Raw genomic sequence first — 25,127 nt, forward strand, 5'->3', positions numbered from 1 at the left:
ATTTTAAAAAACAACAACATAGGAGCTAGCTGGCTGACCAAACATAGTTACAAATGCTCTAGTTTTTAGTATTATTTGACATTTAAAATACTTCCTTTTCCACAACAAAATGATGCTTATTCCTGAGTAAATGTGCTTAGCATGAGGACTGTAGAAGCAAACTTTCATTTTGTTTGGGTAGTTTTGATAGGGCTATGATTTAACCGAGTTTTAAAATGAGAAACTGCACAAGATCCATGTTTTCTCTCTCTGTGTGTGTTTTTTAATCAGGGTTGGCAACTTAGTTTTGAACTGAATTGGATGGGGGCAGCAATACTTGAGGAAGGAAGCGTTAAAAGTTGTCCCCCCACTTCCCCAATGTTACAAATCACCCCACTTCCCCAAGCTGCTTTAAATTTTCCTTGGGTAAAAAGGCTGTTACAATACATACCTATATTTCCTCTCTAGTCGGGCTAATTTCTGTTTCAGGATGGCTGGGACGGAATTCCAGCTGGGGAAAATGCTTAGATCCCTTCTATATACTTCCCAACACCCCTACCCCCAGCTACTTTAAGATTATAAAACAGTAACAATCCAAATCAGTAGATTCAATCAACTGTAGTTTGGCCCTGACACTCAGTTCTGAAATAAATAACATCTGGCAGCCCTAACAACAAGCACTAGGCTCTTATCGAAATCCGGACATTCCCCAGATATGGAGGAGGCTGCATGTTTGTCCTGATGAAGGATCCCTGATTGCCTAAGCTACATAAAACAGCTGCAATTATTTTAATCAACTCTCAGTCCTAAAAGATTGCCTGCAGCACACACACTCCTGCTTTTCTCTGAGCCAGGCCATGGTCTTGTCTTATACTCCCAAGCCTTGTCTCCTCCTCCTCCTCCTCCTTCCTCCAGCTGCAGGGATAATATTAGTGCTGACCTTTCCGTCAAGGCCACATGGCTTCTTGTGGAAAGACTCCCCGGATTGTTTTGCCTCTGGCTGAGCAGCTGCTATGAATGACACCCCAGCAGCACGAAACTTGACCCCGAGGGAAATCCTCCTTGCTGTAGTGACCCGGCAGATCCCCCAATGCCACGGCTCCTAGAAGATAAGGGAGACCGATCAGCAATGGAGGAAAAACCTGCCAAAATCCCAGGTAGGGCATGTCCCAGTCGGCAGTCAGGATGACAGATGACAGGGTTCTAAGACGACATTGGGTGGGTGTCTAAGGAGTTCAAGAACAGCCAGGATGTCCTCTAACTGTCCATTCCCTAGGGGCTCAAGCATGGCAAACCTGCAGTGATCCTTTATTTCTAGTGTGGGAAAATGGGGAGTTCTTAACCCTGGTGGGAGTTGTCCAATGCCCTGGGAAACTGCCTGGTTCCCTTCCCTTTCTCTTCTGTCCTTGCCGTTAACCCCCATCAAAGCCCACAGTGTTTATCCTTGAGTTGCATAAGGCATATTGTATTTCCTGGCCTAGCACACATGCAAGCTACAGCAGGCTGGAGATAGTTGTCTGCACATCTTGCTGAAATGCTGCCCAAGTACAGGCTATAAGCCTGCAGAGAATTTGCTAAGCTGCGTGATGCAATGCGTAACCTGTGTTGAAATGGGCATGCTCAAAATGATCATCCCCGTGTTGAACACAGGAGTCCAATAAACTCTGGATGCTGTGTTGTCAATGTATTTATCTGAATGCACAGCCTGCTTCATCCCCAAAGAGCTTGTGCTCACTCTGGTGAATGTCTGCTTTCGCTTTGCCCATTTTTACTTTTGCCATGTGGCCATCTAGTGGAAAATATTCTGTGAGAATCTGCAGCTTGTTGTTAGCGATTTAGGGTACACAATCCCCTGGGATATTATTCTTGTACAAGCCCTGGTTGTATCCATACCATACAGTTAAAGAACTCTTACATTACTTTAACAGTCGTGGGGAATTCTGGGAACCGTAGTCAGTAGAACATGCTGGGAATTGTATGGTGTCAATGTGACCATCATTGGACTGCGGTCTCTGTTCCTGACGGGTCTCCTCTGTAACTTTTTGCCCACGTTCCTTTCCTTCCCTGCCAACGGTGGGATTAAGTAAAATTTAATCTATGCATTTAAAACTTGAATTATTTCAGATGACGTTCTTAATGAAGTCAGAAGCAAAACAACAACAAAACATACTAATGCGTTATTTAAGGTTAAACACTGGGCTGTTTTACTGGGGATTTTACTTTCTTTTTTGGAGGAGTTTTTCATGTTTTGCAAAATGTCAGCTGTGTTAATTATTTATAAGATCTTGCTGCACTTTGATCTCATGTCAGCTCTTCTAGAAGTCGTCTTCTGTTTATCTCTCATTGTCCCTGGGAAATGTTAGCGAAACAATATACACTTGATGAAGCCAATTAGAGCAAAAAAGCAAACAATGGTAGATAAGGTTATTCTTTGTAGCTTGGGTCCAGGTGCCCTGTATCCACTGAGGGCCCTTGGAAATCTACAGCTGCACTTTTTAAAATAAAAGAACCTTTCCCATACATTATAGCTTTTAGTTGATCCCCAGGTGCTTAGCAAATTTAGAACTCTCAACAGAATAGAGAAGGTCAGCTTCTCCCTCCCCCCCATCCTATGAATTTATGGCTGCTTCTAGTTGTTTCTCAAGAAGTACCATTTGAAAACCACTTCTTAGAATTCTCTACAACAACCTTGCTCAACCTTGGGTAGATGTTGCTGGACTTAACACTCCCATCATCCCTGACTGGGAGTTGTAGTCCAACAACATCTGGGAACCCAAGGTTGAGAAAGGCTGCTCTACAGTGCCACCTAGTGTAAGCCTCCAGCTCTAGTACGTACCCCTGCCGTTCAATAAACCAGTAAGGTGTCCACAGTAAACCTCACCAGGAATTGAAAACTTTCCACTTTGCCCCAGAATCTGGCACTTTGGCATGGGTCCATGGCATACACCTTCCTGGGTCGAGCATACAAGCTGACTCTGACGCTGGCTCCAGTACTGATTCAAGGTCATCCATTCTCCCCACCCTCACTGAACTTAAGCCCTGCACTTTAAAAAGCCAGAAAACAAGTTAGTTGGTCTGGTTTGTCCTTTAAGAGGAATTGGATGTGGTGGGGTCTTTGTAAATCTGCATGGTTGTGATCGCACCAACAGGCAACACAGAATTGATTCCACCACTTGTGCACAAGCCTGAAGTTCTCTGCTTTTATTTAGTTATTTATTTAGAAAAACAAGCCTCTAATGCAAGGTTTGTCAAACTTGGGTCTCCAGCTGATGTTGGACTACAACTCCCATCATCCCTGACCACTGGTCCTTCTAACTATGAATGATGGAAGTTGTAGTCCAACAACAGCTGGAGACCCAAGTTTGACAAACACTGCTGTAGTCTATACAGCTGTAAAGGAAAATAGGTTGGCAAGTTTTCCTCAAAACATAGGAAACTGATAAAGATTTCATTTATTGGATAGGGAGGCTGGGATTTAATGTAATGGCCACTATTCATTGTCCTCTGTTTCTTGTTTCTTCCTGTTTCATAATTTGTCATTTAAACAGAATTTTAATTCAAAATTTACAAAAGAAAACTGTCACTAAATTATGCAAACTCGCACATTTAAAAAAGTTATTCTATTTGTGGGAATTCTGGGAGGAATTCAAGGTAGCGCTATGGGAATTGTTCCTTCAGCGCAAGTATTTCAACTTGCCAGACAGAACCAGCTCCATTCCCCCTCTTGGGCTGCTCTGGGGGTTCTCCCAGCCCCCACAGAACCACTTTTGGGGGCATAGGAAGAGAAGGGGGAAACCCTGTTATGTTAGCAAAAGTCCTTGCATAAGCTTCTATTAGCAGGACACCCTAGTTCAGGCTTCCTCAACTACAATTCCCATCATCTCTGACCACTGGTCCTGCTAGCTAAGGATCATGGGAGCTGTAGGCCAAAAACTTCTGGAGGGCCGAGGTTGAGGAAGCCTGCCCTAGTTGCATAGTGCCCTGGGTCCATCCCTAAGGACAAAATTCCATAGTGGTATTAGCTAACCACTCTGTAAAACTGGAATTGGGATATGGGGTCTCTGACCTTGGGAGGTGTCAGTTCTTACATCGCGTCAGTTCAGAAGAACAGAATGGATCAGGAAGGCAGGGGAAAGGCATTGTTGGGGGGCGGGGAGGCAGGGGGTTTCCATTTCTAGATGGCACCCGCTCCCTCGACTAGCAAATGTTAAGAACAGCAAGGAACTTTCTCCCCAATAGTAAAGTGAGCTTGGTCGGACGTTATCTCCAAGTTATCTGTAGTGTACACAGCGGTGGGAGTTCAATGGCCAAACTGTCCTACACTGAACCTATTTCGCTTGCATACACAAACACACACATGACAATCAGTAATCTGGAGCCTCCGGCAAGAGCCAGACAGTCCAGTTTTGGAGAACAAGTAGGCGATCAGCAGGATGTCTGGAGCGTTTGGCGAGCTCACTCAGACGCCTTTGCAGAAAGTATGGATTCCCCGCACCAGCAAACGCCTTCAGCAACGCAGGGGATGTGAGTTGGGCTCTGTTCTGCTCCGATGTGGGTTCTTTCTCCCCAAAGAAGGCCAGGGTCTATTTTATTCAGCACCAGGCCGGAGGAATTAGCTTGATCGAGGAACAGCCTTTTAACTTGAGGGAAATGTAGACGGGGCAATATTTGTATTTAACGAACGGGCTGACCTCAGCCCAACTTCTGGTGAAGAAGAGACCCTGGCTGTGTACACACCACACCTTTAAAGCACATGACTTGAATCATGGGAACTGTAGTTTGCTAAAGGTGCTGAGAATTGTAGCTCTGTGCAGGGTGAACTATGGTTCCCAAGATTCTTTGGATAAAACAACTGCCTATGGCATAAGGCTTCCCTTGTCGTCTTTTTTTGCTCCAAGGTCGCTGGTGGTTCTAGGAATGCTAGAATTCAGGGACTATATAACTACAGTAGTGTAGAAAAAGATGCAAAAGTTTAAGGTAGGGTACTGAAGCTTCGGCAGCTCCCGAGGTTTTGCGGGCGCTCTGTGGCTTCATCACATAGCACATCAGTTCCTCTTTCTGCCTCTCTCTACAGCCTCCGTGCCACAGTTCACCAATTCACCAACCATGGTGATCATGGTGGGTTTGCCCGCTCGAGGAAAAACCTACATCTCCAAAAAACTCACCCGCTACCTCAACTGGATCGGGACCCCCACTAAAGGTAATGGTGGGGAAGGGGTTTGTTCAGGGTGGGTGGACGCTTAGATTGGAGGGGGAAGCCACACTGCTGGGGCAAGGGGACTCCTTGAAGAGCCCCAGCCCATCCTAGTCTTCATCTCCCCAGTGTTCAACGTTGGGCAGTATCGCCGTGAAGCCGTCCAGACCTACAAGAATTACGAGTTTTTCAGACCAGACAATGAAGAGGCCATGCAGATCCGGAGGTGAGGAATTCTCCCATCTACAGGTGAAACTCGGAAAATTAGAATATCGCGGAAAAGTTCATTTATTTCAGTAATTCAACTTAAAAGGTGAAACTAATATATGAGATAGGCTCATGACATGCAAAGCGAGATATGTCAAGCCTTTATTTGTTATAATTGTGATGATCATGGTGTACAGCTGATGAAAACCCCAAATTAACAATCTCAGAAAATTAGAATATTAAATGAAATCAGCAAAACAAGGACTGCAAATAGAGCAGTACTGGACCTCTGAGAAGTAGAAGCATGCATATGTACTCAGTACTTGGTTTGGGCCCCTTTTGCATCAATTACTGCCTCAATGCGGCATGGCATGAATGCTATCAGCCTGTGGCACTGCTGAGGTGTTATGGAAGACCAGGATGCTTCAACAGCAGCCTTCAGCTCTTCTGCATTGCTCGGTCTCCTGTCTCTCATCGTTCTCTTTGGAATGCCCCATAGATTCTCTATGGGGTTCAGGCCAGGCGAGTTTGCTGGCCAATCAAGCACAGTAGTCCCATGGGCATTAAATCAGGTTTTGGTACTTTTGGCAGTGTGGGCAGGTGCCAAGTCCTGCTGGAAAATGAAGTCAGCATCCCCATAAAGCTCGTCTGCAGAAGGAAGCATGAAGTGCTCCAAAATCTCCTGGTAGACGGCTGTGTTGACCCTGGGCTTAATGAAGCACAGTGGACCAACACCAGCTGATGACAGGAGATTTTGGAGCAGTTCATGCTCCTTCTGCAGACAAGCTTTATGGGGATGCTGACTTCATTTTCCAGCAGGACTTTGGCACCTGGTTCAATGCCCATGGGATTACTGCAGGGCCACAGGCTCCCCACCCCTCATGTAGTGGCCAGGGTGCTGTATGTAGCAGATCACCACAGCTCAGACTCCACAGGATCCCAGAGCTTACATTTGCCTTTCAACCTGGCCAGCAAGGTTTCTCGCTGCTGCCAAGTTACAAGCTAGAAGCATTTCAGTGTCAAACGCCAGCAGCAGACTTTGGTGTTATTTTTTTTTTAATACCCTCACATTCCTAGATAATCCTTTCAAACAGTGTTTTTCAATGTCAGAGAGAAACATGCCCAACTTCCTCCCATAACCTTGAAGCTGTTGCCCAAAGCTATGCTGCAGATGTTAGTAAGAAGAATCAACAATAGAAAGAGGCAAGGTTAAAATAAAATTAAAAAATTCCACAAGGCTTGGCTGAAGATAAGACTCAGTGTCAAATCTCCAGGTGAAATGAAAGCAAGGAGGAGGCAAGGACCATCTGAGCCAGTTCAGAGCACCCGCTGGAGGGCTGTGTACAGGACAGCGTTCTCCTACCAGGGCTCATCCAGCCATCTTTCACTACAATTCCCATCGGCCCCACACACGCATTCAATTGTATAAATGTAAATAATGGCAGAGAGCTAGTGAAATGGAATGGCTAAGTTGCAACTTCTTACACAGGAAGTCCCTCCATATCGAGGTTTCGCTTTCACTGTGAACACGCTAGGTCAGAGGTGGGGAACGTGTGGCGGCCCTGATGTTTGTATTCCAACTCCCATCAGCTCCAGCCAACATGGTCAGGCATGATGGGTGTTGTAGTCCAGTTACCGTATTTTTCCGTGTATAAGACTAGGTTTTCCCCCTAAAAAATAATGTCAAAAATTAGGAGGCGTCTTATACACATATACATCTTCCCCCCATTTTCTTAAATCTGAGTCCCCCAAAATAGGAGGCGTCGTACTAACCATCCCAGGGCGCTCAACCACTGCCACAATGTCCTTTCTTCTATCAGATCAAAATGAGCAGATAACAGCAAAGGTTGCTAGGTTCATAGGCAATCAGAATAAGGGCCACTAACTGACGGCTGATTCAGGACTTTAAATTGTACTCTTATATCAAATTGTGGGACGCGGGTGGCGCTGTGGGTAAAAGCCTCAGTGCCTAGGACTTGCCGATCGAAAGGTCGGTGGTTCGAATCCCCGCGGCGGGGTGCGCTCCCGTCGTTCGGTCCCAGCGCCTGCCAACCTAGCAGTTCGAAAGCACCCCCGGGTGCAAGTAGATAAATAGGGACCGCTTACTGGCGGGAAGGTAAACGGCGTTTCCGTGTGCTGCGCTGGCTCGCCAGATGCAGCTTTGTCACGCTGGCCACGTGACCCGGAAGTGTCTCCGGACAGCGCTGGCCCCCGGCCTCTTAAGTGAGATGGGCGCACAACCCTAGAGTCTGTCAAGACTGGCCCGTACGGGCAGGGGTACCTTTACCTTTTATATCAAATTCCCTTTTCTGCATATACTGTAATGTTTTACTGTTGCTATGGCCATTGGCTAATGCAAATAAAGTTTTATCTTATCTTATCTTATCTTATAAATGGGGGTGTCTTATAGACGGAAAAATACGGTACATTTGGAGGACCGTTGGTTCCCCAGCTCTGCACTTGAACAGGCCACCCTTTGCTCCCCATAATACTGACTCACCTAGCAAGGGTGTTGTGAGGACTGTGAAGTGCTTTGAATGCCGTATAAAAACGAAAGGTTTGGTTACGATTACACAAGCCCTGTAGGTGGGTTTTCACTTCTCCTCATATTCGCCAACAGACAGTGTGCATTAGCCGCCCTTCGGGACGTCCAAACCTATCTGAGTGTGGAAGAGGGACAAGTTGCGGTAAGGAGGCAAAAAGCCCGTATCCCTCTTAAGAGTTCCTTAGATTGCACCCTTGTTCCACTGCCTCGCTCTTCCCTTGCACAGGTTTTTGATGCCACCAACACCACGCGGGAACGGCGGACCCTCATCCTGCAGTTTGCCAAGGAGAACGGCTACAAAGTAAGCAGTCAAGTGAGCAGCCCACAGGCAGAGGATGTAGTCAGAGTCCCCTGTGCCAAAGGTTTTGTGTGAAGGGAACTCAGGTTCTAAATTCTGCATTTAGGAGTATTCCTTTAAGCCGGGGTGGCCAGCTCCCAAGAGACTGCAATCTACTCACAGAGTTAAAGACTGGCAGTGATCTACCCCCTTTTGGGGGGTTCAGGTCAAAGTTGTTGAGCTCTTTTTAGAGACGAGGAAAGCCCCGTTTTTGGGGGTGCAGGGCAAAAAAGGGGAACCAAACTTGTTAAGCTTCTTTGGGGGGAGACAGTGATCTACCAGTGATCTACCACAGACATCCAGTGATCTACCAGTAGATCACGATCCACCTGTTGGACATACCTACTTTAAGGCATGGGCAGGCAAACTAAGGCCCGGGGGCCAGATCCGGCTCAATTGCCTTCTAAATCCGGCCCGTGGACGGTCCAGGAATCAGCGTGTTCTTACATGAGTAGAATGTGTCCTTTTATTTAAAATGCACATCTGGGTTATTTGTGGGGCCTGCCTGGTGTTTATTTTTGGTTTTGTGGTAGCCGCCCAGAGTGGCTGGGGAAACCCAGCCAGATGGGCGGGGTACAAATAATACATTATTATTATTATTATTATTATTATTATTATTATTATTATACATGAGTAGAATGTGTGCTTTTATTTAAAATGCATCTCTGGTTATTTGTGGGGCATAGGAATTCATTCATTTTTTTTATTTTTTCCCCAAAATATAGTCCGGCCCCCACAAGGTCTGAGGGACAGTGGACCGGCCCCCTGCTGAAAAAGTTTGCTGACCCCTGCTTTAAGGTGGTGGCAGCAGCACTTTGGAACTCCCTGCCTGTTGATATCAGGCAGACGCCATGGCTGTTCCATTTCAGACACCTGCTGAAAGCTTTTCTGTTTCAGCAGGTCTATCTGGATACATAATTTGGTTACATCTGTTCTTAAATTTATTTTGGATGTTTTATTGGGCTTTAATTGTTTTAGAGGTTTTTAAACAGTTCTAAACATGTTTTTTTAATTGTATTTTTTATCAGAATGAATTTATACAAAATGAATTATGAAAACTAAGGGTTTGCTTGATGGGCATACCTTTGCTCACTCCCTGTTAGCGGACGACAGGGGTCTTTTTCAGTGGGCTCCAGATCTCCTGCCACATTTTACACACACACACACACACACACACACACACACACACACACACACGGCAGCTGGGAAAATTAGAAAGTGCGGTTCTGGTGAGACCCCAGGCACACACTTACTTTCCTGGAGACATCTATTCATATAAATTAGCACATGTGAATTTATGTTATGCCAGTAACATAACATAAGTACCCTTAAGTACCAAGCAATGCCCTTGGTTAGAGAGCAGTATGGGGAAAAGGAAGAGATAACAGGTATCCCCCCAAAATTACGATGCTATTTGCACAATGAAGAGCATATTGCTACAACCACAATGAGACATCTGCAAACATAAAAGTCAAAACCCGAGATCCTTATAAATACAACTCTGCACCCAAACCAACATTTGTGTTGAAATCTCAGCATGTGTTAATGAAAATGGGAGACATGGTCTCCACCCCCCAATATTTGAAATAAATACGATAGAGATTTTGTTTCCTGGGTATATTTGTGCTTTCTTATTTTGCACTGTCATCTCTGGTCAAATAGATTTTGAAGACTTTTTAAAAGCACCACAAAAGCCTGTAAAATTTGCTCACCAGTAGCAACCCTGCCACTTTGTACTCCTTCATATTCTCTGGGGAGGGGGGAAGCAACCATCTGGCTCCAGCCACCAAAAGAAAACTGTTCTGATGGCAGCTGCTTGCCTGCCATGACATATCGCTCTTGTCACTACAGGTCTTCTTCATTGAATCTATCTGCGATGACCCTGATATCATCCAGGAGAATATCAAGGTAAGACCTCTTTTGCACCAGATCAGCCTTTGTGGCAATGCTTAGAGAAGTGTGAATGTCCCAAGGGCACCTATGTTCCAGTGGAAGCATGGGCTGTGGAATGGTGACTAGATAGGTTCACATGAAAATGTGAGCTGAAATGAATTTCTCTGGCACTGAAAGTGCTTGTGAGCCCTGCCTTCAATGAAGCATAGCATCCCAAACCGAGCATCCTTTTCCAGCTATCCTGCTGGCAAGAGAGGATCAACACCATCATTTTTCTTAAGCTTACACCAATATGGATTCAGCCTGACTGGTTGTGTGTGTGTGTGTGTGTGTGTGTGTGTCCATGTCCCTTTCTCCACCCTTGCCTTGCCTTGTTGTTTTGCCTCCTCACATCACCCACAGCAAGTGAAGCTGACCAGCCCTGACTATAAGGACTGCAACCGAGATGAAGTGGTGGAGGATTTTCTCAAGCGGATTGAGTGCTACCAGAAAACCTACCAGCCACTCGATGACGACTTGGACAGGTGAGAAGGCAGTTCTGCCACTGCTTGCAAGGCCTGCCTTGCAAAGGGGTGGGAACGCTGTGTGTATTCCATATATACTGGTACCTCGGGTTACAGATGCTTCAGGTTACATATGCTTCAGGTTACAGACTCCACTAACCCAGAAATAGTACCTCGGTTAAGAATTTTGCTTCAGGATAAGAACAGAAAGAAGAAGAAGAAGAGTTTGGATTTGATATCCCGCTTTATCACTACCCGAAGGAGTCTCAAAGCGGCTAACATTCTCCTTTCCCTTCCTCCCCCACAACAAACACTCTGTGAGGTGAGTGGGGCTGAGAGACTTCAGAGAAGTGGACCGAGGTCACCCAGCAGCTGCATGTGGAGGAGCAGAGACGCGAACCCGGTTCACCAGATTACAAATCTACTGCTCTTAACCACTACACTACACTGGCTCTTGCCACCAGAAATTGCGTGGCAGCGGCTCAGAGGCAGCAGGAGGCCCCATTAGCTAAAGTGGTACCTCAGGTTAAGAACAGTTTCAGGTTAAGAATGGACCTCCAGAATGAATTAAGTTCTTAACCCGAGGTACCACTGTACCAAATTTGCTGGGAGTCTGAATCTGCAGCAAAGAGGATTTCAACCATCTATAAACAGCATCAGCAGCAAGCCACTCCTGGGGGTGTACAAAAGGTTGAAAATAACTCTGGGCCTTCCATTAAAAGTAAAAATGTAATATGAGAACTGCCTTGCTGGGTTCAGATGGACTTCCCCTGTTTCCTCACAGCATTTGGTTCTCAAGAAGTGCACTGCCTGGCCCATGGAGGCTCTACTAAGCTGCCATGATTATAGCCATTTATGGACCCATTTACTCTGTTTTAAAACATGTTTATACTACCTTTCCTCATACCAGACTGCAGGGAAGCGTGCAACCATCACCCTGCTTTCTTACTGGTTCTTGACTATCTCATACACCAAAGTTTAGTACTGTATTTGCTCCCCAAGATTCCTCAGGGAATTCATAGACAGAGCATGGCATCAGTTGCCTTTTGCTGTTCCCAGCACTTTGTATTCACAGATCTGCTGCTGTACACAGAGCCGATCTTTGGCTCTAGGACCCTCGTACCTACGGGACCGCCTCTCCTGGTTTGTCCCACTGAGGACCTTATGGTCTTCAAATAAAAACATCTTGGAGATCCCAGGGCACAGGGAGGTTAGGCTGGCCTCAACCAGAGCCAGGGCCTTTTCAGTACTGGCTCCGATCTGGTGGAACGCTTTGTCACAAGAGACTAGGGCCCTGCGGGACTTGACCTCTTTCCGCAGGGACTGCAAGACAGGCCTTTGGCCAAGGCACAGTCTGACCCCCTCCTTTGGTAATCCTCATAGAACTCTAGCCCAATGGTTGCCATTAATTTGATTCTGAATTGATTTTAGAATTAATTGATTTTAGAATGCTGTGTTACTTTTATTGTTGTTAGCCACTCTTAGCCCAGCTTTGGCTGGGGAGGACAGGATATAAATTAAATATTATTTTTATTATTATTATTGTTATTACTATTATTACTATCATGGCTAATAGCCATTTGTGTTGTGTAAGCTACTCAGTATTATTCTGTAGTATAAAATTCCATAAGTTTATTATGCAATGAATGAGCAGTGCAGAATTCCCCAAGGAGCAGGCTCTCACACGGACTGCAAGGGCTTCTAATCTCACCCTCTCCCACTCAATATCCACAGGTCCCTGTCCTACATCAAAATCTTCAATGTTGGCAGTCGGTACCTGGTGAACCGGGTTCAGGACCATGTACAGAGCCGCACAGTCTATTACCTGATGAATATCCACGTGACGCCCCGCTCCATCTACCTTAGTCGGCATGGGGAGAGCGAGCTCAACCTGCGGGGCCGCATTGGGGGCGACTCTGGACTGTCTGAGCGCGGCACACAGGTACAGCAGAACCCTACCCGCCAATCAAAACGCAAAAAACGCCCTCAACTTTGGGCAAATTCACACACCAAAGAGGTCTGAGAATCTCTTGCCTCCCAGCAAACCTCTGTCCCTCAGTGCTTCTCCTCACCTCCTGTCTTGTTCTGTCTCTCTGCCTGCCAGTATGCCTGTGCCTTGGCTGGCTTCATCCGCTCCCAGTGCATCCGTGACCTCAAAGTATGGACGAGCCACATGAAGCGCACAATCCAGACGGCAGAAGCACTGCATGTGCCCTACGAGCAGTGGAAAGCCCTGAACGAGATCGACGCGGTGAGGACCAACAGGAAATGAGCACAATCCCTTCTTCCCACAGTGGGGGAACTAGGAACTAGGGTCTTGCACTTCTCTGTTCCTAATCCACCAGCCCTGCCTGCTACTAGGAGGCATGGCTTCCTGTTCCAAAATCCCTTATTAGAAGAAGTGTTCGGATTTGATATCCTGCTTTATCACTACCCTGAGGAGTCTCAAAGCGGCCAACAATCTCCTTTCCCTTCCTCCCCCACAACAAACACTCTGTGAGGTGAGTGAGGCTAAGAGACTTCAGAGAAGTGTGACTAGCCCAAGGTCACCCAGCAGCTGCATGTGGAGGAGCGGGGAAGTGAACCCAGTTCACCAGATTACGAGTCCACTGCTCTTAACCACTACACCACACTTTCTCCCCAGAAAACTAGGGTGTCTAGACATCCCAGCTCCTTCCTTCAACATATATGCTACTTCCTGTTTTTTGCCAAGAATGTAGGCTGAATTCAGATATCCCAGCTTCATTTCCCCCCCAGGGTGTCTGTGAGGAGATGACCTACGAAGAGATCCAGGACCACTTCCCAGAAGAGTTTGCCCTACGAGACCAGGACAAATATCGGTACCGCTATCCTAAGGGAGAGGTAAGGAATGCCCAGTGGGGCATCTGGGGGCTGAGCATACTTAGCACGTCACACGCATGGGAACTGACCTGTGGAACCTCAGGCTCCCAATGGGAAGAGCTGGTTGGGAAGAGGAAGCATGCAGCATACTAGAGAAGAGAGTTACGAAACTCCTCGAGGGAGGGAGGGCCTTAGGACCAAAGCCAGGACCAAGGGCATCTCTGGATAACCTAATACTTACATCCACCCAGTCTTACGAGGATCTGGTGCAGCGCTTGGAGCCTGTCATAATGGAGTTGGAGAGACAAGAGAATGTGCTGGTTATCTGCCATCAAGCGGTCATGCGCTGCCTGCTTGCCTACTTCTTGGACAAGAGTGCAGGTACCAGAGTACCCTGTTCTGCATTTGCAGGCTCCCCATTTGAGCCCAAGTCCCTACGGTCTCCTGCAAGGGGGGGGGGGGCATTCTCCCATAAATAGCATTTAGAATCATAGAATCATAGAGTTGGAATAGACCACAAGGGCCATCGAGTCCAACCCCCTGCCAAGCAGGAAACACCATCAGAGCACTCCTTCCTCCTCATAGCACCCACTGCCAGCAAATGATGGAGCTGCTCCCTTGCAATCTGATATCTGGAGTATTCACTAGTGAGGCTGACTGTTGTTTCCCTCTCCCCACCAATACACCACCCTCCACAGACTGAGTAAGGGGCTGGATCCTTGCTCAGTGCTCCTCTTTGTCTCATTTGCTGTTCTCTCTCCACTCAGAAGAGCTGCCTTACCTCAAGTGCCCGCTGCACACCGTTCTCAAGCTCACACCCGTGGCCTATGGTGAGTGTCTGAATCCAGGAGAACTCAACACCCCCTTCCTCAAGCAGGAGGCCTGCTGGTGGATTTCAGAAGTCCTGGTTATTTGCTTTAAGAAAGAGCTGGGAGATACCTTACCCCCAAAAACATTTGGGGCTGAAGAACTTTTTTGGCTCCATGGGCAAGATCCCTATTAGGATCTATGTTGCAAGCCAAATCCCATCCACCTGTCAAAATCCTTTGTGCTTTGGAAGTCTTCCTCCCTATCCCCTTTAAAGCATGTCATTCCAAAACTGCCAAGAATTTACTTAGCCCCACTTCCAGTATAGGGATGCGGGTGGCGCTGTGGGTTAAACCAGAGCCTAGGACTTGTCGATCAGAAGGTCGGTGGTTCGAATCCCCGTGACGGGGTGAGCTCCCGTTGCTCGGTCCCTGCTCCTGCCAACCTAGCAGTTCGAAAGCACGTCAAAGTGCAAGTAGATAAATAGGTACCGCTCCGGCGGGAAGGTAAACGGCGTTTCCGTGCGCTGCTCTGGTTCGCCAGAAGCGGCTTAGTCATGCTGGCCACATGACCTGGAAGCTGTCTGCGGACAAACGCTGGCTCCCTTGGCCAATAAAGCGAGGTGAGTGCTGCAACCCCAGAGTCGGTCACGACTGGACCTAATGGTCGGGGTCCCTTTACCTTACTTCCAGTATGTTCCCTCTCTCGCTGTGGCCATGGGAGATTAAAAGCAAACATACTGGCTGTTTTCAAGTAATCAAATTCTTGCCTAATAAGCCCAGATGCATATGAGCTCCTTTGCTGCTGCTTGAACTCATCCCTCCATGTGACAATAAAGCCAGTTAACCACAGCTTGACATTTCTTATAAGAACCTAAGAAGAGGCTGCTGGATGAGGCCAATGGCCTTACAAAGAAGCCAGAATTTGCAAGCCAACTTTAAACCATGAACGCCCTATTGCTCCCCTTCACTATTTGTCTCTTGTTACTTTAATCTAAATCTTCAGGAAAGGCTTCTTAGTTTTGCAGGCACTATTAAAAATAATGAAGTGGGGTGGTTTTTTTTAAGATGACCCTCTCCCAGCTATATTCTCCTAGGGTAGCAGCCTAGGCCAGATAAAAAAAGAGGGGTAAAACAAAAAAACCTATCAAGAGCTCCGCCAACAACTGCCATGATGGGAGTCCAAGACAGCTTCTCTGCCGTGCTGTTCGCCAGCTCAGAATGCTCTTTGAGCTGCCAAGGTCTTCCCTTTAGTCCTGCCTAAGTCAGTCTCCCAGTTTCCAACCAGGACAATTTAACTATTCCTTCAGACAAGAAGCTTGTCCCAGCCCAACCTTTAACTGCAAAATGCACATGAGCTGAGAAAAGGCACAGGTGGCCTGGTAAGTGTTGGGTACATCCATCAATGTTCAGTAATTGTAGGGTTGTTATTTGGGACAGGTTGCGAGGTGGAATCGATTTTCCTCAACATTGAGGCTGTGAATACACACCGGGAACGGCCACAGGTAAGCGGGAACCATGCCACGTTGAGAAATATCCCTAACCAGGATCTAGTTGGATCTTCTGGAAAGGGTCTGTTGAAAGACCTTAGCTGTGATGAGTTCCAGATAGCAGTGGCTTGCTATAAAGCTTGTCTCCAGGTGATGCTGTTGAGAACCAAGGGCTTTGCTCGCCAGCTGCACCACTTGGTCCTACCTGCTGACATCACTCCATGGGGATCATCCAACAGGAAAGACCACCTTGTTCATACTCATATTTGTCCCTCTGTAATATTTTCCTCTTATCTTCCCACCCCCACTCCCAGCGTCTTTCCTACAAAGCTAGCCAGGCCCCCTTGTACCGGCACCACCACAATGTGCCAATGGCCAGCCCTCAGCCAACCAAACAACCCTGCTGGAGTGATCTGGGGCGGTCCCCTACCCCTTGCCTGTTTGGCCCTCAGGTAAAGACTCCCCTACCCTCAGGGGCGGAGGAAGGGGGGTGCGGTGGGGGCGGGCTGCCCTTTGTGTCACCACTGAGGGGGGTGACAAAACGCTGGGCGGCACTCACCACGGGGCCTGCAGTGCGCCCGAGCCATGTGTTTCTCTTGGGAGTGACACGGTGGCTTGGGTGCCCGCAGGCTCTGCGCTGCCCCAAATGGTCCGTCCACCGCCTCCCTCTCAGCTGTAGGGCAGCTGAGTGGGAGGAGGCAGGCAGACTCCTCAAAGCCCCTGGCCCTGGGCACAGGGCACGCACACCGCCCCATCGGCTTGCTCTGCCACTACCTACCCTCATCTGGCTATTTACACCCGAAAACCAGGACATGTCAGGAATTTTCCCAACGTATGGCAAGCCTATACTGGGAGATGGAAGCAGATTATTATGGCAATACCTTAAAGACAAGGCTGCATTGTGCTGGTCAATTCACATTACACAAGAAAATCATATTTGCAAGGTGGAGCGGTGCAATGGTCTTGCCAAATATTGGTCCACATTAGAAGAAATGATAAAATAGAGGTGGCAGAACAGAGGAGTGCAGTGCAGACATTCCAGCTCCAATTCTAATGGAACCATTTCACCACGCTAGTTTAATTGGGTGCGGATGGGGTGTTCAGTTCCCCCCTAAGTTTGTTTTCTAATTTAAGCCTCCGTTCAACCATCTTGCACTTCTTTTCCTTTTTCTTTCTGCAGAATGTGGATGTAGCAAGAAATCCTGAGGAAGCACTAGACACAGTGCCAGATCATTATTAACCGTGCTGCTTATTAAGAGAATCCTACCTTCCATTCTGCTGGCACTCATCCAGGCCGCACAGTGCCACCCAGAGAAATAGTGGTGGGTGCAGGAGTTCTGGACCATTTTGCCTGCACACTGCCTTATGAGTGAGCAATTTGAATAGCAATTTGTGGTCTAGGATTGCCTGCCGCAGGATGTGTGAGGCCCTGGCAGAGACCGTTCACTAAGAAAGAAAAAGGCTGTAAACAAACAATGGGGTGGGTGGGGAGGGGATGCAAACAGGCCTGGATTTTAAGCCTTGTTGTTTTCATTTTGAGACAGTTTAGCACATGCTTACATTTTCAATAGGATATAAAAACATTTGCTCCGACTGGATGTGCCCAAATTTTTATTTTGTTTTAATGAAAAAAACACTCTTTACAATGTGTGTTATTCATATTACAGAGGCAGTTAAATAAAGAAACATTCTATACCTGAGTATAACTTTTATCTCTGATCCATATTCTCCTGACCAATATAAAACCATACAAAAAAATTTAAAAAAAATTATCACAAAGACGTTGAACTTAATCATCAATCAGACATGTTCTTTATGGATAAATCTTATCAGACTGAAGGATTAAGTGACCCAAGTGTATTATGGAATCTTTCCTCCATTTGGAGGAAACCTACCAAGCTGCAGAGGGCTTTATATGGAGCCAAGCCCTATAAAATGAACCTCAAAGCACTTCTCCCCTCAAAGTACTCATAGAAGGCTGCAGACCCACTTCCAGTTGGGGGTTCCAATGACTCCCTGTAATCCAACGCGGTAACAGCTATTTTCTTCTTGCAGCATTAGCCTCTATTTCAGCCTCCTGGTAATGGCTCATCCAGGATTTTGGGTCCCTTTTCTGTATCTGATTGGGGGAGGGAATCAGATGGACACAGTCAGGAAAAAACAGAATTATTATTTTTTGCAAATATTTTTTATTAATTTTCAATTACATATAACCAATATAAGCCACATTCTAACAACAGAATAGAAAGCTATACAAGGAATCAGAACCTTTGCTGCCTGCTCAGATGCTGCCAACACAATTTGGGGGTGCGGAGAGAAAGGAGGAATTCTATGCACAAAAACCAGAATCGGGCTGCACCTCTTAAAAAAACAGTATGGGATCTGTGAAACTGCACAACAGCTAACATTCCAGTATCATGTTTTGCAAGCAAGTTGTTCTCCCCTATGGCTGCAGAGAAGATCCTGAATACATTTGGAAGATGTCTAGGAAAAGCTCAGAAGTTGAGAGTGATCAACTGAGGAAAGCTAACAATGGCCAGTCCCCTGCAGTTAAGTGTTTGCCCCTATACCCTCATAATCCACATATAGTATTCACAACCTTTACTTTCCCCCCCTTTTCTCCATTTCTCTGCTTCATAAATATTTAAATTTTAAAAATTCAGAAAAGGATGGTCTAGGATAAAACGTGCAGGATGTACAAACAGGGGAACATTTCTTTCATTTATTCCAGTCCCAGAGTCTGGGCCATTTATTCTTAATGCTGGGTAGACTTTTACTGCAAGTACAGATTTGGCTGAGATCTTTTGGTACAGCCACATGGGCAAACTCTGCAGGCCACAGAGTCTCTCAATGGAAAAATTCGACTGGTCATGCCTTATAGCAGGTGACTAGTACCTTAGCAACAAACTGTAACACCTCCTTCTTGGAAGTTTCTCTAACAGCCCGTGGTCCCCATCTGAACTCAAACTCAGGTGGATCAGTGTGTGGGAGGCGAGTATATTCCAGGTACCTAGAAAGTGAGAATTGCATGATCACTGCTAAAATCCTTTGTAGGAAAAAGCCATCCCACACACAGGAGAATTGTTGTTTAGTCGTTTAGTCGTGTCCGACTCTTCGTGACCCCATGGACCAGAGCACGCCAGGCACTCCTGTCTTCCACTGCCTCCCTCAGTTTGGTCAGACTCATGTTTGTACCCCTTTATGGATCACTGCCTTGCCGTGGCAAAGGGGCTTGAACAACTCAGGGAAGCTATGAGCTATGCCGTGCAGGGCCACCCAAGATGGACAGGTCATAGTGGAGAGTTTTGACCAAACATGATCCACCTGGAGCAGGAACCGGCAAGCCACTCCAGTATCCCTGCCAAGAAAACTCCATGGACAAAGACACAGGAGAATAGAAAGGCTAAAAGCTGAAGTATCTGTACTCCAGTTGAGAGTTGTCTGACGTCTCCCAGGGCATGTAAACTCAGCTGGACATTATAAACAGTCAAGCTACAATTTCTGCCATGAATGTGCTCTGTGCACACAAGATTTCAATCCCACACATTTGCGTACAAGGAACAAATGCAATGAACCACTGTTACAACCCTGTGCCGATTCAAGGAATTTAGCCGTACATCACTACTTCAGAGCACAGATCGTGTTTTGTTTCTCTAAAGGACATATCTGGTCTTGGTCTCCCACCCCATTTTAGGCACTAGAAACAAAACAATGAGTTCTGGATTCTAGTCTCCTAACACTTTTAAACCAGCACAACACATTTCTCTTCTCTACTAAAAATGTAGAAAGATTTGCAATTCCTGACTCACTTTTGCTTGACAAATTCCTCTGTCACGAGCTTCTTCACATCACCAAATGCCTTGCACCTTCCCCTGGAACGGTTAGAGAGTGGGATTTTGTCAGGGTACATAGTATCAGAGGAGCAAGGAGTTATTTGCTTCCCCAATTCCCGAACATAATTCCACCCACTGAAGGGGTTGGGTCTATGATTCAGATGGCTACCCCTAGACAATCATACCTAAGGCTGTCAATTCGCAGCCTCTTCAGCAGCTCCCAAACCGCAGCTGGATGGAGAGAAAGCAAGAGATGAGAGTTTGCAACTGAGGCTACCAAAGAAGTCAGATGAACCGAATGGAGCGCAACTCACATTCTTTAGCCACATTGCCCTTCATGAAGATCAGGCTGAGAATGGCAAGGAGGAGCCCCATCTTGCAGATGATGTCATCGCTGCAAAAAAAGGAGAAAGAGATTCAGTCTCCCAACACGGGATTTGGGGTTTTAACTGAAGCTTGGGTTGTAAAGCAAGAAACAAACAAACTCAACCAAATGCTTTTAACTTCAGGAATTGATAGTTCTGATGCCTTGGCTAAAATGCAAGCTGCGAGGAAGAAATAGTGCTGGCCTGGGATCAAAGAATCACACACCAACACTTCCTTTTTGTGTGTTCAGAACCACTTCATCTCGCCTTAGTCAAATGCAGCGCTTGTAATAGCTTAACAAAGATCACTGAATAAGTTGTTTTTAAAAAATATCTGAATTATATCTGAAAGCATAGTACCTTAATTGCCAGGTGAACTGAATGTAAATTAAGTTCATTTTGGGGTAGAACTTCACACAATTTCTAGGTCATATTCACAGTTGATCCTCCTACATGTGTTTCTTACTCTTTAAACTTTGGGGGACCTGTAAGCCTAATTGTCACAGTTGGGAAAAATAAACATTTCATATTCCACTCTCTCTCTCTCTCTCTCTCTCTCTCTCTCTCTCTCTCTCTCTGTGTGTGTGTGTGCGTGCGCGCTTTCATGTTTTCTTAGTCTTAGGTATATTTTACACATCAGCACAGCAGCCTTTAACATTCTGAATGCTGAAAAAAATTGTTTGCAAAGGGGCTAACATTAACTGGAATTAGTTCCTTGTTGGGCAGGGTGAACTTGAACTAGCTCTTTTTAAAAAAGAAGAGGAAGTTAACATTCTAGGTCAGGGATCATATGGTAGTTGGTAGAGTTGGTCTTGTGCTTCCTTCTGGTAGAACCTTAACGTCTCTCTGAATAATAAAAGAACAGGATGATAAGCACCAAGGCCAAAGCGGGGGAAAGAGAGAGAGAGAGAGGGTTTCATTTCATTTCCGTTCCAGCTGGGACTGCCAAAAGAGAACCAGAACACACACTCTTCCCTCTTCTGCTTACTCTTCCAAGCTCTGTTCCAGTGGTGGCAATCTATTGGTCAAGATGTATGTGGGATTTCTGGAGTCAAGTTCCACCAACTCCAGTCCAAATACCTGACAAAGCAGAAAAAGATAAATACATTCAGACCAGAGTGTAAAAGGCCAATTTTCCACTATTACAATCCCATTTAAAGAAGATAGAAATCACAACTAGATATTGAGAAACGAATCAGTTCTATCCCTGGCATAAATTGTATTGCTCAGAATTTGAATCGCTAGGTAAGGATATCTGACTTGAAGCATCCTTCATTGTGGGTCTGGATTTTCCACACTATACTAAAGGCCTAAGAGTAGATAAACACATTCAAGCAATCTCTACAATTTATGCAAAAATTGCCATTTTTTCTCTCCCTATATTCATGCCAAGCCATAGCACATCAGTCAAACTGACCTCAAGGACAAAAAACTCTGCTATGCTCCTAGCTTTTTAATGGTCTATCAAACGATTTCAGCTTCAGAGCCACCGCTTTGGCCTCACTAGACACTGCAGAAATCTTCTCTGCAGTCCTGCTTTCAGAGGCTGGGCCTTATGAGAATCCACAAATAAAGCAAAATGGATGGAGTCGCACACTTCTGCCCAAACCAATAATGGATTCCTCCCTCACCAGCTGAAAGATCCCACTGGCACGTCTGATGATCACAGGAAAGACATCTTTATAGTCTTTGATAACATGTTTCAGAACATCTATAAAGGAGACAGATAGGTTTGTTGACCAGGTCTTCTTACATTGTATTTAAAAAAACACACACAAACATACAAAGCAAAATCCCATTGGAAAAAAATCTGAACTAAAAAAAAAAATATGAAAAGCAACTAGAAAGATATATACTTGGCTGAAGCAAAGCTTTCAGAACTTGGAATTATGTGCACAATAACTCATAAGGGGTTGGAAACCAAGGAGACCTAGGCAGGACGTCTGGTAGTTCTAGAAGCGCAGAAGTGCCAATATAAATTTGCTTAATCTCACCCTGAAAACAGAATTTGGGTATCTCTGGCACAAAAGCAATTTGGTCCTGTTCTTACCTGCCCTTTTAACTGGGATCTTCTTTTGGTCTTTGAACAGAATAAACTGCACGAGCTCTTGTGCCTGCAGGGAGAATACAACATAGGCAGTTGGTGGGTCTATGTCTATGCTGCAATGCTGTGGGCACAGAATTCAGTTACCTGAGAATTTCAGCCTTCATTTTTTAAAAAAAATCTAGAATTATGACTGCAAATCTAGTTGAAAAGTGTGTAGACAATCTCAGAACCCAGAACCGTGGCTGAATAAGATTTTCAATGGTTGCCAGGGAGGGTTTCAGTGTCTTACATCTGCGACAGCTAACAAAACTAGGAAGACCATGCCAATCTGTACATAGTTTACACAAGTCACAAAACTCTATTTTTACTAGCACTTTTTTTCAACTGAATGGACATAGCTCTGGCTATAGCCAATCATGACTGTGAGGCCCCAAAGAAGCATAAACAATTGCAGCAGAGGCTCCTTTACTTTGAGTTCCACTTGACTCCGTGGGCGTCGCTCCAAGGTATTCCGCAGCTGGCTGGGTGTCATCGTTAGACTCAGTGTGCCGCCTTCATCATCTGAACCCGTGTGCTGTGCCTGGGTAAGGAAAGAGGATTCATTTTTTAAAAAAAAGGCTTTGGGATCCAGCTGTGGGATTCACACAGGCCTGTCATCTCTGGAGATGTCAGCTCTGATCTCGTGCTAGCCACATGTAGAGATAAACATGCTTGACATTTTCTGAGCAATTTCTTACCAAGACTACAATCCTATGCACATTTGACTGTAAGACCCTCTGAACCCAATGGAATTTATTTCTAAGTAAACGTGCTTTGGAGTGTACTATTAATTGGATTACATTTCTCTGTTGAAAAGCTACAACCTTTCATATATTATAGCTGAACATTTAAGGTTTCAGCAAGTTCTGTAAAACTCAAGTGCAACATGCAAATGCCACCCATCGTATCTGAACTGCATAAATGTACTGGAGCCCCAGCCGCTAGCCAAAAAGGATGCAGGGCAAAGTGCCGCGTCCGCACACGCGTGGAGCGGCTTGTGCTTCTGTACATGCGTGAAGCAGCAAACCCGGAAGTAACCCGTTCCAGTACTTCCGGGTTTGCCATGGACGTTCACCAGAAAAGACGCTAGACAAGGCGGACGTTCACGGAGATATTACTGTATACATGTCTTAGACACTTGTCTCTACCATATGGAGATTTGCTACCAGCCAGGTATGAAATCTGGACTCTGCTACCTACCCAAATGCAGGTGATGTTGGTGGCTTAGGGCTATCTTTTACTACTTATGGGTTGCAGCTGGTGAATTATCTTCTTTTCATTCTTATCTTTGTGACCTTTTGATTGAATTTTTATGGAGATTGGTGTTTTTACAAGCTACTGTTTAGTTTGAGGGAAGGGGGGGGGCTGCATCTAGTTTTGTTTGGCAGTATAAGCTATACATTACAACATATTAATAAATCCAGAAGTCAGTCCATGTGCAGTACCTGAGAAGGGCCGGCTCCCTTGCTGCTACGTTTGCTGTGGGACATCTCTCCGACAAGAGCTTGTGGGAAAGAGGAAGAGAAAGCTATGGCAGGTGTATTCTTGTCTCCCTTACCTTTGTCACTCAAGAACGAAGCCAGCACATGTCCCCTACCGACTCCTGTGGAAACTCGGGGTCCAGGGCTACATCTGCCAGTTCCCCACTTCAGAAACTGCCACTCCCCCAAAACACACGCTGCCAACTCCCCAGAGCAAAGCAGGGCTCCTTGAGCCTTTAGAAATCATGCAACAGTTTCAATTATTATGTAACCGTTATTCAATAAATTATATCTCAAATTTGATACCTTTAAAATAAACATAATATGGTTGATTCACTTTGTCTTCTTTTCTCTTTTATCACTTATTTTGCCATTTACTTAATCATATTTGCTAAAGCATAACATTTCCAATAACATGCACTATCTTAGGATTCATACAACTTATAATATTTTTGCAAATAGTCTTTAAATTTTTTCCAGTCCACCTCAACCGATTCTTCCTCCAAATCTCGGATTCTGCCGGTCATTTCAGCTAATTCCATGTAGTCCATCAACTGCGTCTGCCATTCTTCCAAGGTTTGAAATAAGGTAACAAATTGCTGATATTGTTATTACAAAGAATGCAGATCTGGAAGGTGTGGGGAAGTACAATGTTTTCTTTTGTAAAAAAAATCAAAAAATTGTTTCTTGTATTTGATTTATTCTGTATGGTTTGGAATGTACAAAACTATGAAAAGAAACGCAATAAAAAATATTATAAAAAAAAAATAGAAATCATGCAACAGGCAGAAGCTCAACAGGTTAGGCTTCTTAGGAAAAGCGGCGACTATGACATTTCTGGAAATAATAAGAAAAGCAACCCGCCTGCTCTGGAAAGCCATATCTAAGACTGCCAGCATCCTCCGCCCCCCCCCCGCAAAAGAGTCAGCAACCCAACAGGCAGCAACCCAACAGGTACAACTCAGGCCGGCGTAGAAGACGGGCGGGGGGCGGAGCCCAAGCCGGGTCCTCTCGCTGAGGAAACCCCTCACGCCGCCGGAGCACCAACCACCACGACTCACCTCCTCCGCGGCTCGCCTGCAACTGCGCGGCACCGCGCGAGGCCCGCCCTCTCGGCACTTCTGAGCATGCGCGCGCCGAGCCGCTTGCCGACCCCCCCCCGGCTTCCCAGTGCGCAGGCGCCTCCGTCTACTCCCGCGTTCGGTCGGCTGTTGCTTAGCAACGCTTCCCTCCTCCGCGGCCTTGGCCTCCTGGTCGTCGCCTCGGTTTCGGCGGCCGATTCTTTCCCGCCATTTTCGCCTCAGTTTGTTTCTGAGGCAGGCAGGCGTCGAAGCGGGGCCTCTGGCTGGCGGGGAGGAAAAGAGCCACGAAGGCGGCCTTGGGGGGGGGGGGGGGGAGGCCGGTTCAGTCGACAATGTCTGCCATAATAAATTCGTTAGCAGCCGCAAGACTCACTTGTATTTGCTGGCGAAAGAGTGAATGGGCCGCTTCTTTGCAGCTGAAGAGATTGGGTGGCCCTCTGGCATGGTTGCTTTAGCTGAGATTCCTGCATTGCATGGGGTCAGAC

At 46.1% G+C, this 25,127-nt stretch overlaps 2 protein-coding genes across 8 annotated transcripts; one reads left to right on the forward strand and one right to left on the reverse strand.

The window, feature by feature from the left end:
- Positions 1–933: 933 nt before the first annotated feature.
- On the forward strand, positions 934–17,495 carry PFKFB1 (6-phosphofructo-2-kinase/fructose-2,6-biphosphatase 1). 4 transcript variants are annotated; one of them, XM_028713131.2, is made up of 15 exons: positions 934–1,136; positions 5,054–5,179; positions 5,303–5,399; positions 8,001–8,067; positions 8,152–8,226; positions 10,114–10,170; positions 10,558–10,679; positions 12,393–12,600; positions 12,763–12,909; positions 13,416–13,520; positions 13,751–13,880; positions 14,267–14,329; positions 15,746–15,810; positions 16,110–16,247; positions 16,976–17,495. In XM_028713131.2, the coding sequence occupies exons 1-15, from the start codon at positions 1,070–1,072 to the stop codon at positions 17,033–17,035; spliced, it is 1,527 nt and encodes a 508-aa protein (XP_028568964.2). In that variant the 5' UTR covers positions 934–1,069; the 3' UTR covers positions 17,036–17,495. The 4 variants fall into 4 exon arrangements, with proteins under 4 accessions (XP_028568964.2, XP_028568967.2, XP_028568963.2 ...); XM_028713130.2 differs by lacking the exon at positions 934–1,136 and adding an exon at positions 4,344–4,503; XM_028713134.2 differs by lacking the exon at positions 16,110–16,247 and having other exon boundaries at positions 935–1,136.
- Positions 17,390–25,127, reverse strand: LOC114588164 (non-structural maintenance of chromosomes element 3 homolog). 4 transcript variants are annotated; one of them, XM_028713135.2, is made up of 11 exons: positions 25,016–25,127; positions 23,525–23,583; positions 22,510–22,620; positions 22,044–22,107; positions 21,625–21,704; positions 20,982–21,073; positions 19,943–20,022; positions 19,814–19,859; positions 19,605–19,667; positions 18,691–18,805; positions 17,390–17,914 (listed from the first exon to the last, which is right to left on the reverse strand). In XM_028713135.2, exons 1-11 carry the CDS (start codon positions 25,110–25,112, stop codon positions 17,834–17,836), a joined length of 888 nt encoding a protein of 295 aa, XP_028568968.2. In that variant the 5' UTR covers positions 25,113–25,127; the 3' UTR covers positions 17,390–17,833. The 4 variants fall into 4 exon arrangements, with proteins under 4 accessions (XP_028568968.2, XP_028568969.2, XP_028568972.2 ...); XM_028713136.2 differs by lacking the exon at positions 25,016–25,127 and adding an exon at positions 24,622–24,687; XM_028713139.2 differs by lacking the exon at positions 18,691–18,805.

Source organism: Podarcis muralis, chromosome 17, assembly GCF_964188315.1.
Source record: "Podarcis muralis chromosome 17, rPodMur119.hap1.1, whole genome shotgun sequence".
Taxonomy (NCBI): Eukaryota; Metazoa; Chordata; class Lepidosauria; order Squamata; family Lacertidae; genus Podarcis; species Podarcis muralis.